General features: G+C 41.1%; 1 protein-coding gene across 1 annotated transcript; it reads left to right on the top strand.

Annotated features, from left to right (window-relative positions):
• The first annotated feature begins 12030 nt into the window (after positions 1-12030).
• Positions 12031-18774, top strand: LOC135521267 (hepatocyte nuclear factor 6-like). Its single transcript, XM_064947192.1, has 2 exons — positions 12031-13066; positions 18464-18774. Exons 1-2 carry the CDS (start codon positions 12031-12033, stop codon positions 18772-18774), a joined length of 1347 nt encoding a protein of 448 aa, XP_064803264.1.
• The last annotated feature ends 2220 nt before the right edge of the window (positions 18775-20994 follow it).

The following is a 20994-nucleotide window of genomic DNA, read 5'->3' as shown; positions in this document are numbered from 1 at the left end:
CACTGGTTTGTTACCCCTCCTCCCTCCTCCTCCTCTGCCCTCCCCCCAACCTTTCATCATCCTCTCCTTCTCTGCCCTTCTGTCTTAAACTGTTTAAGGTGATCGAATTTTGCCCATCCTCCCAGTATGGTCGGAGGGGATCAAAGGTGACTGACCCTTGCCTGAATATAAAGATTGGGGACCTTCATATAAATAGGGATCCTGCAAAACAGATCTGGATTGCTAGATAGCACTAGCTACAGTATATGCCTAAACCTCAGCTTCACCTTTATTTCCGAATCCAACATCGTATTAGTATTTATTAATTCTGCTTTATTGGTGTGTTCATATCAGAGAGTTGTTTAATATGATTTCATGAATCGAACAGAAAAAAAATGTGGAAAAAATGTGCTTTCTTTGTCCCTTGGATGAAGGGACAGATACATAGATAAGCATCCTCGTTGAAGGCCGTTGGCAAGCAGAGACATTTCTTGTCCTGTAACAGGATATCCTCACAAATAGAGGTGTAGAAAAGTGGGAACTGCCTCGTCTCATTTGGCCATAATAAGGGGGGGAAGGGGATGAGCTGAGTTTGGCTGAGGAGTATCGATTAATTTCCCAATAGCCTCTGGTCCATGAGCCGCGAACCCTGGCCTCCGTTGCTAGGTGACCACACCATCCAAGATGGAGCACAAGATGATGAAGGGTGACAGCAGAGCTGAGGGTCACTGGGGCCAGTGGTCATTCTGAGCTCCTGTGGGAGGCTTCGGACATGCAGATAATGCAATGAAACAGGATTTAGGCTATATGGGCTATAGAGGTATCCTGCAAAGCATGAATATGTGTTATAAGGTGTTTAATGCCTTAGATGTGATATCTCCCAGTGATATTCACAGCTTGCTGTACATTAGGCTCAAATCAATTGAATACGCATTGCAGTGTTTATGCAGCGTAGGTTTTCCACCCTGGTCTAATACCTTTGCAGAATCGGTAAGGGTACATCAATACAACATGGACTCCCCCCTCTCAAGTAGATGCTTCCAGTTTTCTGAATCAGACATGAATGTGCAGGTTGTTTGTAAGCAAGGATATTGCATAAACATGGCTGAGGCAGGTTTGATACCTACCCATTGCCTGGATTCTGTTGATCAGCCATTTACCTGGAAACTGTTGTTATAAGAACAATTCCCCAAATGTACACGCAACCAGAAGGTAGCTATTTACTGGACATTTAGTAATGTTCTCTTCAGCCTTTTAAGGTTTCAAACATGCATGTTTCAAATACAATGTAAGTGCTATTCTATCCAGACTAAACAGTGGTCACTGTTTGTTAGAAATGCACTTAAAATGTATAATGGGGACATTATTAGGCTTCAGTTTCCTTTGTGGTGTTTCTAAACCAATGTAATAACAATCACCCTCCATCCCCATAACACCACAATCTGAAGTGGGAATTTAAAATAGCTCAATTCTGTTCTAAAATGGTCAAAAAACGAATAAGACGAGACCCTTATGACAGGTTATTTAATCATTTAAAACTCTAAGCTCTAAAATACATTGTACGGTACAAAGATATGTTACCCCAACTAAAAATATAGTTATTATCTTGACTCAATGATAATAAAAATATTTACAATAGATTCAGAACACATTATCAGTTATAATTCATACAATAGGTACCATTGCAGCCTTTTTCTTATTGATTGCACACCGTGAGAGGGTCAAATGATACGGAGGGGGGAAAAGGGAAACATTTCAACTCACAGACAGATGTAAAAGGATCTACACCATTCTGGCCTCGGCAGTGAAGTTACCAGAAGGCAAAACCACATTGGCTTAAGGTCAGGGGGATAAGCCCATACTGTCAGCCATAAAAGGCCACCTTGTATTGTAGAGTTGCCAATGTAGCATTGCCTCCTCCCTGCACGAATCCTTTCCCTTTATCTTCTGCCATGTCTCTCATGTGAGCCTCAGTAGTTGCAGAGACATGTTTTATTTCTGTGTTTGAGTCCATATCCTGAGGACGGTTTGGAAGTTTTTCTTTCTATGAATAATACTGGGGGGTGGGAATGTGGTTATGCATTTGCTTTGGTACAAGGCAGGATGTTCTTTACTCTTTTTTTAAAAGCCCTGAGCTGTATGAGTAGATTTTCTCTTAAACATTTGTATCCCTTCTGAGACCAACCTTTTTCTGCCCTGAGGATTCTGTAGGCCTCCCTGCCCGAATAACTGAAACAACACTACAGTACCAGCCTACAAAAAAAGGAAGAATATGGGCAGTTATGAGCTACAGTACAGACATCCAAATGTGAAGTTCACTGATGGGGAAGAGAAAAAAGAAAGAGTGAGAAAGAAAAGTCAGCCTTTCACTCTGTGTAATTAGATTGATGTGACAAATTTGCCCCAAACATTTGGAAAATGATCATTTATTACAATTACCACAGAGAGCCCCTGTTCCAAGAGTGCTTGAACTCTTGTGTGTTTGTGTGTGTGTGTGTTTGGCTGGGGAGAGTGAGGGGGGTGTTTGAGATAGTATCAATCGCCAGGCCAGGCCAGGCCATTGAATGTATTGATTAGTTACCTTTCTTATTAACATGCTGATTAAAGAGAGAAGGGAGAGAACCGGTAGGCAGGAGAGAGATGCACATATGCAGCTGGGACACAGAAGAGCCCTGCCGCAAGCAGGGAGACAGAGCTCAGGCAGAGGATGCAGAATGGATTAAAAAAACAGGACAAGGAACGGAAAGCAGGGGATAATTTGAGGAGAGGAGAGCTCCGGAGCAGGCTGCGGCTGTCGGAACGGAGGATGGGTGAGGAGGGGAAAATGGATGCAGGTGCTGACCTGACAGGCAAACAGACGAGAGAGACGCTGATGGCTTGAAACCCTAAACAGCACCGACTGGACAACACTGAGCTAACCTGCAAAGACTCATACACTCTTGGCTGTAAGAGACACACACTCTCATGCTGACAGGCCTAGGCAAGCATCATTATGATAGAAAATAGAACAGTACGTATGATGTTAATCTACATGTAAATGTTTTATAAGTGGTATCTCTAATGCACAGTGGCAAATGGTCATACATTGTTAAGCAGTTATGATTAGGGAATTCATAAGATGGTTATGAATGTTTCTGAGAAATGGGTTTTTATTCCAAGCGGGACTGAAAGGTGTGGAGGGCATGCAAGGAGGGAGATGATAGAATGGCAGGGTTTGTTTGTGGGAATGTGTGTGTGTGTGTGGGGGGGGGGATAGAGCATGAGAGAGAGACAGAGAGGATTGAATTGAGAGAGGGACAGAGAGAGAAGAGAGAGGGATAGAGAGAGAAGAGAGAGGGATAGAGAGAGAAGATAAGCGAGAGAAGGAGGGGGGTCAGGAAGAAAGAGGGGGAGAGGGGGTGTTCATGTGAGTTTGCTTTGGAATCAAATCTGTTTAACTATAGGTAGAATAGAAAATAAAATAGAATATGCAAGATCCAAAAGATATCACATCAACATAGTCATAGGTATCACAAGACAATCAAAAGGCATTAGCCGCAATAGGTTGCAATAAAACGTGTGGTGTTGCGCAATCAGAATCTTTTCTGATATTCTATTAGATTTGTTGTAGAAGAATCATAAATAGTTTTTTTTTATAATTTCAGTAGGTACCATGCATGGATTCTTTAAAACTATATTCTGGGATTTGAAAAAGAAACAAAATGGGGTCCCTGACACTTGTTTTGGTATACAGCTGAGGGATGGGGCTAGGGAAATGTAACCCCTCTCAAATTCAAACAGCGCTCGAGACACAAGAACTGTGACAGAGTGGGATTATGGGCTTTCCATGGTGATGTCATACATTGGTTTACAGACAAATAATAATAGATAATAGACAAATAAGAAAGAGAGTTCCAAACCTCTCTGCCAATAACAGCTAGATTTCAGTTTTCCCTTCCCCACTCAGACCACTCCCAGACAGACCTAGCAAAATTCTTGCTTGAGAAATAGTTTTTTGCTAAAAAAGCTTTGCCCATTTTAATATATTACAGTAAGGTACTTAATTGTTAATCAGATTTTTTGAGATTGATACGAAAACGGCTGCATTGGGCCTTTAAGATCATTAAATGACTGGTGAACAGCTTCCCAAATCCCAGACTGTGGCTTTAAAGTTATGCAACAAAAAGATGCCTCTAAATATTTTATTGACCAGGAGGAATACGGTGAGATTGTAACCATGACCTAAAGGCAATATTTATATCACATTACCTTTGACAAGAGACATTTTTCTTCATACAACTTAGTTATACAAGACCAATTTGACTGTGTTTAATGCTACTGCACTCATTTGTTCCTGTAGGCCTATGTTGCCAGCTGCAGAAACTGCACAAGGAAAGTCAGTTGTTGAGTAGCCTAATGCTATTGTTCAAACTTTACAGAACTCCTACAAAGTTAGTTTAAGATGTGTACCAGAGCCTATGGAGTAAAACAAAGCGCAACTATATCGACCCATCTAACCCGTCGAGTAGAATGTTGCATAATTAAAACGTTTTTCCCTCTTTCGGGAAGCAAACATTAGCAATAAGATAATGTCATTAACATAAAGAATGGATGCCTGTAATTATTCTAACTATAATAGCGTTGTGATTTTAAGGTCTACATTTATAAATATGCAAGACTCCTATATTGATTAGGCTAAACATCAACAAATATGCATACACGCACGCACGCACGAACACACGCACGCACACGCACACGCACACACACACACACACACACACACACACACACACACACACACACACACACACACACACACACTGAACTAAGCTAAATGAACTCAGCTAAAACAACTCCAAAAGGTTGTTTTATCGAAGACCCTTATGTTGATAACATTTATGCCAGAACTTTAGCCAACAGCTGCACCTGGCTGCACACGTGTGTTTTAATCTGAAAAGTCGATGCATCGAAAAGTCGATACTCTTCAATTGTTAGCCTAGGCTAGGGCAAAATCTATCTGCGATGTATTATAATATATTGCTTTAATTGAATTGAGACCAGTGTGAACAGAAGTACAGTAATTTAGGCTAATTGTTTATCTTATTGGGCGTTTGAATCGAAATGTTTTTTTAATTGTTTGACTGGTTACAAATAGCCTACGTGCAACATATTATATTGCCTAGAGGCCGTCCAAGTGTAATATTAAACTGTCAAATAATACAAAACTAAAGTCAAATGACTAGAAAATTGTGTAAGCCATAAAAGCATAAGTGCACAAAGTTGTTCTGACCCTGACATTTAGGATGTCATTACTTGCATTCGTAGGCTAATGACTGAATAAAGTTAATGTAAGATATGCTGCTATACTTTTAGAATAAAAAAATATATATTAGGACACAAAAAGATTCATTTCTAAATGGGTAAGTATCTTATATACGCGCTCTTTTGGCACCTAAGTGAACCTCTGGGCTACATGTTGAGCCTCTGTTGATGTCAACCTGTCATTCAACGCAGTTGATATGTCTTTTGGACCTCATCAAAATATTGGATCAAAATTGGATCGCAAATATGAGTTTGCTTTCCAAAATGATACATTTATTAGGGAAGTATGGGTTTTATTGACACGACGTCAGCAAACATAGGCCCAATGCGCGGTTAATGACGTTTCAAACACAATGCGTTTGATTGAATTCTAAAGTATGCGTTATCCACAACTAAAAGTACATCCACAATTGATTATCAAGTTATATGACTATCGGATTTATTGGCTCGCCTCATGTAGTGACTCACTAAAAACACCTGTACTGTCTTAAGTTGTAAGGTACATGAATATGATCCAGACTTTTCATTGATGAATAGATCAATAGCCTAGAATTTTATTTTCTGAAGTTAGAAATCTAACCCAGTCAAATTAATTAAATTATTGATTATTCTCTTGCATCAAGCGTCATGGTAGTAATTTATTTATTGATTGGCTGATGGGTGTGTTTTCATTTTAAGAATTAATATATAGGCCTAATGAAATAAAAACAATAAAATGAAACATCATACAGTTTCGGGGAGAAAAAGACGAAGAAAATATATATTTTTTAGAGACAAATTAGTAATTTCTTAGTATTACTTTTAAAAATGTTGCTTGAGGTAGGCCTAATAATTTGATAAATAATTTGATTAGATAATTGCTTTCAAATTATTCTGCGGTTTAAAAAACACTCAGCACCATGGTTACAATGAAGGCTATTTCGTAATACCTTTTTAGTCAGCTATCTTTATTTACATTTTCTCTTGAAAGTGACAAACAAATTGCACACCGATACAAATAAATATCTCTAATTTACAAGTTGGCCTGTCACCTCTATAGCCTAACATTTGTCTATTTATGGCATTAGCCGTTTATACTTTTCCAATAGGCCTATAGTCTACCATTTATAGGCCAAATGCACCACCATATGTGACCAAATATAAGATCATTTATGATATAGTTGGAATAAACACATTGTGAAAGGAACAGATAGCTTACAATATGTTACGCAAATCCCAAACTCAACCCCAAATGCCATCCATACACCTCAATGTCACCGCACAATGCCTAAACAGACCAACAAACTGGCGACATTTTCTTGATTTAAAGCCAACTATTTCAACTATTTCAACTTTTGACATGCTCTGTACGCCTATTTCAAGTAACAGACATGTTAATGACCTTATATAAAGTGGAAATGCTGAAGTTCGCGTAACTGGGATTGGTGTAATGAAAATTATATTTTAGTAAGAGAATAGACAAAAGGAAAAATATTGTTTTGTGCCTATCAAAATATATATCCAATGGACTGAACAATGAACATTTGGAATAGCTTTTACAATGCAAAAATGTCAAGATCTTTCAGTTTATTAGCATATGGTTTGTTAACTCATTAAAATAAAAGTTAGTGTGTCCTATGCACATGGTGAGATGGGCCGAAATAAGCCTATACTGACACAACGACATTGGAAAGTAACTTCTGGTTGCAAGGTTTTGTTACAGGAGAGCAAGCTGTTACAGGAGAGCAAGCTGTTACAGGAGAGCAAGCTGTTACAGGAGAGCAAGCTGTTACAGGAGAGCAAGCTGTTACAGGAGAGCACGCTGTTACAGGAGAGCACACTGTTACAGGAGAGCAAGCTGTTACAGGAGAGCAAGCTGTTACAGCAGAGCACGCTGTTACAGGAGAGCAAGCTGTTACAGGAGAGCAAGCTGTTACAGGAGAGCAAGCTGTTACAGGAGAGCATGCTGTTACAGGAGAGCAAGCTGTTACAGGAGAGCATGCTGTTACAGGAGAGCACGCTGTTACAGGAGAGCACGCTGTTACAGGAGAGCACGCTGTTACAGTAGAGCAAGCTGTTACAGGAGAGCAAGCTGTTACAGGAGAGCACGCTGTTACAGGAGAGCACGCTGTTACAGGAGAGCATGCTGTTACAGGAGAGCACGCTGTTACAGGAGAGCACGTGACGTTTGTATCGTTTGGTTACATTTAGGAATAAACATAAAGTAGGCATGCATAAATAATGAGGAAATAAATACAGTTCATAATACAGAGTAAAACGTTAATAAATGTAATAATCTCGAATGTGTTCGTTTTTATGTTTCTCTTGCAGGAATAGGCCTAACCCGAGTGTTTAGTGATCGGCAGAAGTATAGGGCTTGTGTTTTATTCTTGTTTTATGATTTGCCTGTAAATTATTCGCCTTAACTAATCTATTCAGTACATAAATATGGTCAATTATGTTTTCTCAATTAAGAAACAAAGGCAATCTGATAACTCTGAGACAATATCCCTACAGATCACATGTTCAGCTTTAACATATTCCACATAACATCTTCACTGTCTGTGTAGGAAACTTGAGGTTAGCTTAAAAGTAGATGTGAAAATGCAAGTGTGTGTACATGTGTGTGTGTTTGTGTGTGTGAGATTTCATTTTCATGCACTTGCCTATAGTTTACTAGGAAAGGTTAGTCTGGTAAGGAGTCTTGGACTATATCCTTAATGGCTAAAGCAGAGGAAACATACATGGTCTCAAAGCTCTGTCGCTTATGGGCTAGAAGGTAAACAACCAAGGCACTGGACACGGTTTCGCTTTCAGGTTTCACGTGTTCCATCATTTGCGCAGAGAAATGCCTCTGTTTTCAAGTGAAATCATGCCGGATTTAATAATGCATGATGGTTCTCAAGATGAAATCACCATGAAATCAGATCATAATGCTACAATCCCCAAAACTCATCTCAAACTCAGTGGGCTATTGTGTAACATATGAGCATATAGTCCTCTGCTTCAAACAATTATTTGAAAACATTTTCCGGATATGTTGACTAGCCTACATTAGGAAATAGAAATGAATATTGCTCCCTGGGTAGGCTTATGTCTTTTCCTGGTGTCTATGCATCATATAGTCTTTACTAAAAATAACATGTAAAGCAAAAACTGATTTGTATGAAGGTCTAGAGCGATTTGAAGCTGGTATTAAGATTGAAAATGTATTTACAGATATAGATTACCAAGGGAGTTGTGGCCTACTTTTCCTTCCTCGTAGATTTCATGCGTCCATTGAGGTCAACTTGAAATCTCTGATACAATGGCAATGTATAGGCTTATGATAAGAGTAAACTTTTGTTTTTTTTATTATGTATCTGTGCCTCAACATAGCCTGATTAAACTCATCAGATCTTTGCGTCAGGTATGATATTTGATATTTTAATGTTCTACAAATATAATACAGTGACATATTTTCCTCACGTTTATTCTTGTCATCATTATGGTTGTCATTGTTGGTATTATAATGGAAATAGGCATATGTGGCCGGGAATAGGCCTGTGTAGCCTACAATAGGCCTATAACATAATATATTGTCTTAGATAAATGGCTAAATGTTGTATGATTGTGTGCTATTTGAGGTGAAAGTGGCATCCAGTTTGGTAGGCCTTCAAAGCTAGAGCTCAGTCCGTGAAACCTATCGGCTTTGTGATTATTATGATAATAACATGTAGGTAAGGACAGTGGGTAGATTTGGATAAAAATCTACGAATTAAGCATTTTATGTGAGCAGTAGCCTTTACAAACTAAAATCCTTAAAGAAGATGACATTAGGCTGGTGTTTTAGTCCTATAGCAGCGTAGGTCAAAAACAAAACAATGTCCACATGACGATATATAGGCTATTGATTTGTTTTTTGGCAAAGAGAGAAATAACCGGACAGTCTCTTTTTGTTTAAGTCGATAATAGCCTGGTGTTGTTTTGGTAGTACTTTAATCAACGTGCGGATTTGACAACAATGAAAACAGTAGTCTACTGTTCGTCTTTCTGTCAATTTCATATATTGTTATACGGATATGAAGCGAAGTTGAGGGCCACATACTCCAGGCCAGCGTCTGAGTGCTGAAGCTCGGGTGTGGATTTGACAACAATGAAAACAGTAGTCTACTGTTCGTCTTTCTGTCAATTACATATATTGTTATACGGATATGAAGCGAAGTTGAGGGCCACATACTCCAGGCCAGCGTCTGAGTGCTGAAGCTCGGGTGTCAGCATGCCTACTCGAGTTTTCCAGCCACAGAAGGTGATCTTTCACCCCGACCTCCTAAAATACCTTTTAATTTTCGTTATGTAGCTGCTGACCATTTTACCTCCAGCTACTTGCTATCCATACATGTATCTCACCACCCAGGCTTTCTCGGCGCGGATCGATAGGGCAGCATCTGCTCCAGGAAGGCATCGGTCCCACCGCACACGGAATTTTTTCAACGCCAGAATTGCTCATCTCTGAAAATTAAACTGACAGTTAGATATGATTAGTATGCCTAGTATCAACCACATCTCCTTCTCTCAACTCCCAAATCTCTCGATCTGACACACACGCGCGCGCGCACACACACGGACAGACTGACACACAGTGGACTCACCAAATATGTTCTGTGTTAAATGAAAAGCCAGAGCAATATCTGCTATAGGTCGAGTATCTTATGTAAAAAGGTCGCATTTAAACGAATGGCCTCATTGATTTTGTTTAGAACTACAGATTGAAGTGCGTAGTCTGGTGTCAATGGGCCTGCTCAACCGTGGTTTGAGTGCTGATTAAGAGGTTCCCTAAATGAATCAGCTACAAGCATGTCACTTGACAACGTTTAGGTGTAAAGAGGTCGGATTTACATTTCCCTCAAATCTCCAAAATAAGAAAAAAAGAAGCTTTAAAGCAGGAGGACATTATAATCTAATTCAGATGAGCTCTATGGAGAGATACCGATTTAAGTATTCCAAAATGGGTGGTGAGAGTCTACACCATGTAGTCAATATAAATAGTTTTTCAATAGTCAATAAGACAGTAATGCGATTCTTATAATTGCATATGCATGACTAATAACATTTATTATTAATAGACCACTGTGCCTAATAATAATAGTAACAGGGTAATATTATAATAATCACACAATAATAGGAATACAACCACCACTACTACTATTGTTACTACTATTAGTAATAATAATAATTATAATAAAGGAAAATATGGACAAAAACAATTGTTTACAGTTAAATCTGCAGTCCGGCATCAGGTTAAAGATAATAATATGGTTGTGTAGCATGGATGGACACAAAAGAACAACACAGTAGGTTATCTCAGTGAGCTACAGTAGACAAACCGTTGCAGTCCAGGATCAGGTGAATTAAATAGCTGAACCATGGTCAGGATGTTCGCATAACTCATAAACTCTGCATGCTATTAGATAAAAAGGCTTAACTTTGGGGTTGTGAGAAAGGGTTCGTCTTCACCTAGTTGGTAAAACCCTGTCCCCTCCCTGGAGACGTTGGCCGAAGCGAAAGGGTTAATTGGAGTTGGAATTTCATTGCACATCTGTCAGATTTTTAAGACTGTGACGTAGCCTACTGAAAGGAGCGAGTGTGAGCGGGGGAGGAAGAGAAGCGAAAGAGTTGGTGGGGCTGAAATCGATGAAGTAGCAGGCTGAGGGAAGAGGAGGAGGAAAATCTCACGAGATAATGAAAGAAAAAGAGGAGAGCTGCTAGGTAGAGAAGAGCAAGGCTACATATGGACGTTTGACTTAAAAAAGACCAAAAGGACAGGGAAAGGACGTATACCTAACCGCCAATTGTTTGGCCTCTTGTTTTATTGTATGTAGCATCCCTCGGTGCATCTGACCAATTGTATGAATCTGCGCGGACAGGCTGGAAGACAAGAGACAAGCGACACAATCGGAGAGATGCAGAGGACCGACAACAGACGCGGATGCGCTCATATAACAGAATAAGGTAGGAATAATACAATTGAGGTCACACATCTGTTACTTGTTGGTGTCGTTATATCTCAAAACAACTTAAATGCTCAGACATTTCCTAAATAGAACATATAACCACCATTGGTTGTCCGAATTGTGTTGAGAAATATGCAAGAATGACGCACGTTAATGTCCAAATAATCGTGTGCGCGCTCATCGAGTATTTAGAACTTTGCTTGAGAGGCAATAATGTGATTTGTAAGAGTGGATTTGCTTGTGAAGACATCGCGATGTCGTTTATTTGTGTTACACATGTATTGATCGGCTCTCGTAGAAATGAAGAAAAAAATACACTTAATGTTTGAAATGCTTGTGACTGTGGTTATAGTCTACAATAGCCTAGACGTCACTATTGCATGAGAAGGCTATAACTAAAATACAGACAAGTAAACATTTGATCTCCCGCAGGCAAAAGAGCGACGATTCTGCGGTGGAACACAGTTGAAGCCCAAAGAAAGGATAAGAAGTGTTGTAGCACAAATCCAAATAATGTGATAGTTAATCTTATTGAAGCTGCCTCACACTTGATTTCCTGGAGTTTGAAGGAGTTTAAAGAGATTACTTAAGTTGTTATCAGATAATTAATTGGACAGTATAGAAGCACATAAATCAATCCATTCAGAAATCAATAAATCCATAGTATTGTGCAACAGGAAAAGGGCCATCCAGACTGTTAGTCTACTGTTAAACAACAACTAGGCTATTGAAACAACACCATAAAGATAGAAAAAAAGGGAAATTCACTAAATTCAAAATGGATGGAAGTCTAGGGGAGATGTCTGTCCAAATCCACTCTGAGCTCCATAGTCAGGATGGCAGAGCGATGCTGCATTCACGGGACCTTTCAGCTGCTTTCCCCAGGCCCTCCCTTGGGGGGCACTCCATGTCCCTGGAGCCTGAGCACCGACCTCCAGGATTCGACCACTCCATGTCAGCACTGGGCTATGGAGGAGATGCTCCATCTAGCTGTGGCAGCACGTACACCACACTAACCCCCCTGCAGCCTTTCGATGACAAATTTCACCACCACCATCACCACCACCATCCCTGCCTGCCGGTCAGCAATGTCATCGGGAGCTTTACTCTCATGCGCGAGGACAGAGGCCTGGGTGGCAACTTCTACAACCCTTACGGCAAAGATCTGGGGATGACACAGAGCCTTTCACCACCTTCTACAGGCTCTGGCTTGGGGACACCCATGCATGGTTACGGGACACTGGGAAACAGCCCCAACGGCAATGGTGGCCAGATGCTTCCAAGTAGTTACGAGGTCCACGGGGGCAACATCTTCTGCAGGACGGCAGACTTCGGCAGGGAGATGTCCCCTCCAGGGCTGGGCGGCGACTCATCGGTCAGCCATCAGCTGAACAAGATGGAGGCTCACCAACACGCGCCCAGCCACCATCCTCACATCTACAGCCAGCACTACCAACACCACCACCCCAGCCAACAGTCCTCAAAGGCCGGGGAGCTCCCCCACTCCTCGTCCTCTTTGCCCAGCAGTGAGGGCATGCTGCCCAGCTCCCAGGGTGGTGGAGGTGGAGGGGCTGGAGAGGAGATCGACACCAGGGACGTGGCCCAGAGGATCATCACTGAGCTGAAGAGGTACAGCATTCCCCAGGCCATCTTTGCAGAGAGGGTGCTGTGTAGGTCACAGGGCACTCTATCTGACCTCCTGAGAAACCCCAAGCCCTGGGGCAAGCTCAAGTCTGGCCGCGAGACCTTCAAGAGGATGTCCCGCTGGCTGCAGGAGCCCGAGTTTCAAAGGATGGCCTCACTGCGGCTAGAGGGTAAGATTTCTTTCCATTTCTTTCTCTCCACATCTGTCTTTCTCTCCATGTTTTTCTAAAAAAATCCAACAAGATCTGTATGCTGATCAGAGGAATGAAAAACGAGTTGTGCCTTTCCTATGTTCCGAAAGGATATATTTGAATGATAGGTCCATAGTTTGTACGGTTACAGAGTATTCAAGGAGCAGGGTACACAATGTATTGTGATCTAGTTAAACCATTAGAGTGGACATTTTTCCTTCATAAATGAACCATGGAGATCATAATTACAAGGATTATTGTTGGTGAAACCACCATAAAATACGATTTGTTTGTGCATGCCTGACGTTAAGAGTTTGGGAGATAGTTAGGAAATGTTTCTTTTGTGGAAAGATACACTTGTTTTCTTCACCCACACTTCATATGCAATCCCCATATCTAATCAATAATATTGGTGAAATGGGAGTACAAGATAAAACAACATTATGAAAAAAATAGATTTTTAAAAGGCAGTACATGAGTTGTTGGTTGACATCGGATATTCTTTAGGGATATGCACTGAAGAAGATAGCACACTATACAGTGCAGTGTTACTGCGTTGTCACTCCATAGGGACTGAGAACCCATCTGAAACACGAAGCACAGAAAGAGATCCAAGTGAACACAGTAATATGATATGGGCTGAGAGGAGTGTGCATATGTCGGCAGGGGTCTGTGAGCTGTGCAAGCAAGCACAGTTGATCACAGCTTTTCGCTATCTGTCAGCAGCACAACTGATTAAGCCCAAAAGCACAATAGGGCTCATAAGTAATGATTGTGCACTCTTGCAATCCTCTCACAATTATTGATCTTTGATTGTGTAGCTCTCTGAACACATGTGTACATCATCAGTTCGACAAAATGTTACAATTATCATACTCAACCCAGTTACAGGTGATTCTCTTTTAGATTTCCAGAGTTTCTGTTATGTGACAGCTTTGTTGTCTACAGTATATATTCAATGCATCCAATCTTTACTTGAAGCAGTGTTATTGTGCAAGGAAGGAAACGTTTTTTTTCCCCTGCCGCTGAGGTGTTGTGCCATCTGTAAACTTTAGCATTTTTTTGCATTTTGAGAAAACACCACCTTTTTATCATAGACGACACAACCATTTGGATTGTCTTGCAGTATTCTTGTCATTTTACCTCAATGCTCATAGATTTTTTTTCTCACAACTGACTGCTCAAAATTGAAGGAGCAGATCAATCCTAGTCATAAAAAATGAAGGAGCTTACATGGGGGATGTATTGCAAGCGTACTAACATTTGACAATGCTTCTCCCCCACACAATCTAAACTTGCATATTTAGTTATTGGCAAAGCCACAATTTGGACAGCTTTGCACTTTTCTACATAACCTACTTTCTGAGGGGGTTGTTTTTCCCTTCCCAGCCAACCCCATTTTGTTTAATTACAAGCCTCTATTGATTTCCATGGGAAAGAGCAGCACGCCATGCCCACACACACCTCGACCGCATCAGCAGATCGAGACAGGAATTAGAATGCACAGTGCCCTGTGCTCCCTAGTCTGAAGATAGCTCAAGTGTTCTTTGCTTCACGCCTCAAGTTTTAAGATGATCCACCTTAATGCAGCACTCCCTTTAAATACCCAGCAGCTCCTTCAGCATGTCAGTGTCTCAGCCAGCTCTCCATGTTTATTGTTATCATGCCAGTTATCTTCCCTCGACATCATGTTTTATTATGCAAAGCTTTAGGATAAATGGTGGACCTGATTATGTAATGTTATTGTCTTTTAATATTCCTCTTTATTTGGAGACATTCTGAAGCGCTTACATGGAGAAGGTTATTTTACTTTCTCCTGTTTAGTGGATATGCTCTCTGGATTACTGCACTGCATATTAGATGCATCTTCAGGCCAACCACAGGCTGTGGAGGAGGCAATCAGGCTGTAGTCAGAGAAGAAGGCAGGGTGTAGCTAAAGACCACGCAGTGGTGCTTGAACACTTTAAGTCGCGAGAGATCAGGGAACCTAACTTTAAAGATGATGGCTGAAGCCCTTGACTGAAGGTCTAAATGAATAAGAAAGGTCAATGCGGTTTATGTCTCAGGTCCAGTGGCTGCGCCATCCCCCAGTAATGAAAGCCATGAAGCCAATCCACCGTATGTACGCTACTATATTCAGTTCAGTTATCCTAGCTCAAAGGTCACAAGGGAAACATTTGCATATCAAAAATGAGTAACATTCCAGTATGGTTTTAACAGCCCAGTCTCCCAAACAAACAATGTTGTTTTTATTGGGTTGTTGCAGCTCCCCATTCTGGCGCTGAAGGGGTTAACTAGCCTCTATGGGTCGGAGTCTGAGCTGCACAGATTTAATCAATAATTTCTATCAGCCCCTGGCCCAAGAAATCAGCAGGGGGTGGGCTGGGGCTGGAGGGGGACAGGGAGGGGGTCAGCTAGGAGGGGGTGGAGGTTCAGACGCCGGGGGGTAGGGAAAGGGCTTTCGATCACGTTTCAGCAACACGAGACAAGGGCATACATCATGATCAGGGGCTGTTCCCACGATCATAAGAAGCCTATAGGGGAATATTTATGTCTCCAGGAGTAGCCCCAGTGCCAGGGATTTATAACATGGTAATTGCAAGCCTTTTACACATGATTACAGCATAAGGAAGCATTTACTTAATGGTCGGCGTTATGATCGCCAGCCAGGGAGGGAGAAAAGGATAGGATGGAGGGGCAGAGGAAAAAAGGAGGTGTGGGACACCCTGACTCCTCCAACAACCCATAATTCCACAGTACAAGCAAGCTAACCACTACTTACATGTCATTGCTTTCATTACAATGTGTTTCTGAGCACAGGACAGTATGGGTTCTATACCTGCAGTCTTCGTATTGACACGGTAGGAATATATAATGCCAGTAAAACATGTAGCAGTTGGGAAAACCTATTTATTTTAGTTGTGGTAATATTGACATGCTTCAGGAATTTCAGGCCCTTCAGATTTTAATGAGAAATGGTTCGATAACTCTCAGAAATGTAAATGAGCTGTAGATGCCTAAAAGGTAACAGGCCCTGTAATCTCAAGTTGACAAGAGGTTAGACATCCCAGAGTCTAACATTTCCTTCAGATAATGATTCAGAGTAAATATACAGTGGGAATTACAACACAATGTATTAAGGCACAACATTCACATTTGCTAAACTAGACCTCAGCTATAGGCTAGTAAATTTGAAATGTTGTCGTTATGATGACACAGCTAATAAATGTCCTAATGATAAAATATTTATCAGTTGTCTTTGAGTTGCCATTTATCATTTGCACTACCGTGGGTTTACAGCAAATATCAGGCCTATCAACCCTCAGTGTGTGAGATGATTTTCAATGGGGAGATATTCAGTAAGCCAATCTATCTATTGAACATCTCAGCGCCTTTCTTAGAGACTGGGGGCAGCCTCGCTGTGTGTATGTGGTGTGTCACTGCTTACGCTTTAAAAAGACCTTCACCATCAGCAAAAAAAGAAATACAACCACACGCTGCTGATTGAGGTCTTAAAAGTGGGCATTTAGGTAATTACAAGAGTCACCCAAATATGTTTTAGTCCACATAGGGCTTCTGAACACTCGGAGCAGTGCAGACTCTGCTTGTTTCAATCCTCTCTGACGTAACCTATTTAATAGAAAATAAATTAGTTCTCCCTAAAGTGATTATCACTCACTCTCTCCACCTCATGTAAATTACTTTTATGAGAAACGAATGATGTTGGAGTGTCCACTAAGACAAGTCAGCGGAGAAGAGGAGGGAAAAGGAAGAAGAAGGAAGGGGGGGGCTGTCTTAATTTATGAAGACAACAGGGGGTGTAGTGTTTCCAGTACATACAGTATCTATTGTAGGCCTACTTGTATATGTGGTCAAATGTTTAGTTGTGGGCAGAGTAGCCCATACACCTTATATTGTCTAATCCTCATATGGATGCACTGCAGACACAGCCCATAGCCTCTACCGTTTTCTCTCAACACTCGAATTAGGCTACATGTAAACATTGAACAATATACCATTTTAAGTGGGTAATTTCAAATGACTGAATTTTCTCTCAGAGACATGATGTTCTTTTACCTTACGAGGACTGCACTGGCTGCTCTATACTATGATCCTGGACTGCAATTGTTTGTGAATAGCCTACGGAGCATAAACACTTTTCACCCTCCTGTGAATGATGCACAGACTTGCACATAAGTAATTTACCATCCTAATGCAAAAAGCCTTTAGGGACCTTACTGCAAAAATTCCTTGCAGGCTACTTATAGTCTACATTTGGATGCTATTTGGTTGGCACGGCAAATTTTACCAACCTCAAGTTGGCTTCTCTTTTTTGCCTTGGAAAACGTCTGTTATTCCTCTAGAATGGTAGCCTCTGCCCCCATTGCTACATCTCCGTCCTCTGTCCTGGATAACTGTAAACGGAAAACAACCACTTGGAATTTAGTCGAACTGAAATTCCAAATGAAAGCGAGGTTAAATTGTAGCCGAGTCTTACCAGTAAATGTGTAAAAATGTTTAGGTAAAACTGTAACACTAATTATTAAACAAAACTTTGATAGTCAATAATAACAACAACATAAGCCAGAACTGCAGGTAGGCCGATTGAAGTAGCCAATGTTGTTGTGCAGGAGGTAACATTTACATTTTATTTCATGCTCTAGTCTAGCGTAGGCAAATTCTGAAAACTCCCCACTTGCTCATGTACATGCTCTGTGTTGGTCTCATTTTCCCACCACACACAGGTCAGGTGTCACACAGGCGCACTGACTTGTTACCGGTCTGCACATGACAACAGAAAACAGAGCAGACTAGCCCAATGACGTGTACACTGCATTTGCCTTTCGTTAACAAACACTCACACTTTACTTTCCCCCCGCTACTAGCACTGACTTTGCTGATAGCTACTTTATTGAGGAAAAATATACTTACTATGAGTGAGATATGTGCTTGTCCCACCTAGCTATCTGAAGATGAATGCACTAACTAATCTGGATAAGAGTGTCTGCTAAATGACTCAAATGTCATTAAAAAACTAAATGCATGCCAAGAGGAACTTGTTCATTTGTTATTTATCTGTAGCCTACTTTATGTTTTTTTGCTGGTCTAGTTGTCTAGTCAGCATTTATCCAAGTTGACTGGCCTACTTGCATGTAATAGTGTGACAGCCTAATGTCTTGATTTCTGGTGGATTAGGTTTATTTTACCAACTGTGCAGTGAAACAAGTTGCTGATTCATGTCTTTTAGCGAATCAAACTTGCTTAGCTAATCTGTTTTCCTTCAACAAATCCACTTTCTCTCAGCAAATCCATTTGTCCTAGTTAGCTAGCCCGTCTATATTAGCTAACCCATTTTTCTACTTCTTCTGCCTACAGCTTGCAAGCGGAAGGAGGAGGAGCAGAGTAAACTGGAGCGCAACCAGGGTCCCAAGCGCACCAGACTGGTGTTCACGGACCTCCAGAGGCGTACCCTATTGGCCATCTTCCGGGAGAACCACCGGCCAGCCAAGGACCTCCAGGTCACCATCTCCCAGCAGCTGGGCCTGGAGCTCTCCACTGTCAGCAACTTCTTTATGAACGCCAGGCGCCGCAATGTCAACAAGTGGGCGGAAGAGGGCCGCCCCTCCTCCACAGGCTCCTCGGGCTCCAGCGTGTCCTCCTCCGCCGTGTCCTGCAGCACGGCCTGATGGGATAGAGGTGGGCTGGGTGGGCGTCGTGGAAGCAGAGGGCACATAGACTGGTCTAGGTAGAGATCAGGCGTAATAATGTACTCCTCATTATTAGAGGGAGTGATGGAGTTGGCGTAGTTTAGTTTTTTTTATGAAGAATTATCACAGAGCATTTCAGACCAAAGTTGATCTCTCCTTGATATTGAAGCGGTGATACCCAGAATAATATCAGCACTTGTATGAGACAAGTTCCTATAATTTGAATGGTCGTGGGTGAATAGTTTATTTGAATTTTAAGAGGGTAACAGTGAGCATCCTTGATTTCTATAATTTTATCACATTCAATTTTAATATGGTAGGTTATGAAATCAAATCAAATTTCATTTGCCACATGCTTTGTTAACAACAGGTGTAGACTAACAGTGAAATGCTTACTTACGGGTCCTTTTCCAACAATCAAGAGTTAAAGATGAAAGGTTTTTTTTTTTTATAAAAAAAATGGCACAAGGAATAGTATGGTTATGAGGTTATTAATAATCAGGAGGAGCCACACTTTTGTTTGCCCTTCGGGGTAATTCCATCTCCTTTACCAGAAACAGAAATCAAGAGGCATCGCTGCATTGCATAACACCCCTAATTCAAATTTTCACCACCCGTTACATCGACAGATCTCCGTCTTATGTCCTTTGTTTCTCTGAGGAGTCAAGATGAAGGTCACAGAGAATAACATGGGGATTGTGACAAAATCAGAGCTCCATCACGTTTTCTACAGAATGCGGCATGTGTTCCCATATAACATGGTTCGCAGGACTGCAGAACTCTCTGGATGATCATGAGGTTATTTCTCTCTCTACGATTCTCCGTTTTCAATCATTACCTGTCACGAGAACCTTGACTTGTCTTTTACACTTCTTGACAACGGTTCCAGCTTGAATGAATCACAGTTTTCAAGGAGCAACCTTGGTGTGTCTCATTTTAAATCGGGACAGAATCTGTAAACAAGGGCAGAATTACAAGGGATGCCAAGTCAGAGACTTTTTGATGCAACCCTCCAGCTTTAAGACATTGACTGACTTACCAAACAAACGCTCTGTAGCCATTTTGACTCAACCAAAACACTTTGAACACGACAGACGCAAAGGAAGAAGTACTTGTAACACAATGTATAGTAGTAGTGTAGTATTTTTTCCACTCATGTTTCAAAACACTTAACTGAACAAACCTCGGCTCCATTGCAAATCTTCTTTTTTTACAGACGCCTAGAAAATGGAGGAATGTGATTCTTTTAGCCCTTTTGTACAGATTTCAAGCACATTGCTCTATTTATAGAAATCCAATGGAAGTATGAGTTGTTGTTGTTCCAGTCCTGCTACGTACACCAAGGTCATTTTAGTTCCTCAAGGAACGGTTTTAACATGCCTCTTTATAACCAGTTTCATTGGAGCAAGAATTTAAAATGCCATTGCTGAACTGATCAATGTATTTATTACTGCATTTGTGTATTTATTGTTTTTCTTTTGTTTTCTCTCTATTTATTTTGTTATTTATTTATGCTATCTATATACTGTAAGTATTTATTTAATAATGCTTTGTATGTCCGTGTGAAACTGACTTTTTTTTCTGATGGGCTCTTTCAGTTGTAGAATCCCATCGTAATACCAAAGATTAAGATTGTCCTCCCTGAATGTATGGCCTAAACCCCTTTCCTCTCCCACGACTCCCAGTGATGTTACGTATCTCTCTCTTTAAGGCCTTTTTTTTATAGAATAATGGGGATTTCTTTACTATTGGCAAATGTCTCTGTGGTCAGGTCTTATGCTGAGGCTAAGCTTGTTTGAATGTTGTGGTAATGTGACATCTCATAGGTTCACAGGTTGCTTGTAAAATTGTGTTCAAACATCATTCAGCAGAGTGTCTGGAGAGTCCAGGGTTGCACTTACAGAGCATTTCAGGCTCTTAAGTGTGAATCCTTTGAGACCCCATGGAAACATGCATGCTGTGCATCTTCCTGGGGTAGGCATAGCAGTGACTCCCCTTGCTGCAGTGCACACACTCCTGTCTATGTCCTGCTCAATGTGATTTCACCATCCTCCAGACTCAGCCCTTCTGCCAGTCTTCTCAGTTCCACAGGCTCCTCTCGCGTGTTCTTGGTTTTGCTTTGGCGGGTAGTGGGGAGGGATAGCTTGTCCACCAGCTAACGTGCGCTTCTCCTGTCTTTAACCTTGGGAGGGGCGTGTT

Source organism: Oncorhynchus masou, chromosome 29 (assembly GCF_036934945.1).
Source record: "Oncorhynchus masou masou isolate Uvic2021 chromosome 29, UVic_Omas_1.1, whole genome shotgun sequence".
NCBI classification, from domain to species: domain Eukaryota; kingdom Metazoa; phylum Chordata; class Actinopteri; order Salmoniformes; family Salmonidae; genus Oncorhynchus; species Oncorhynchus masou.
This window is presented reverse-complemented; position numbering and strand designations above follow the sequence as displayed.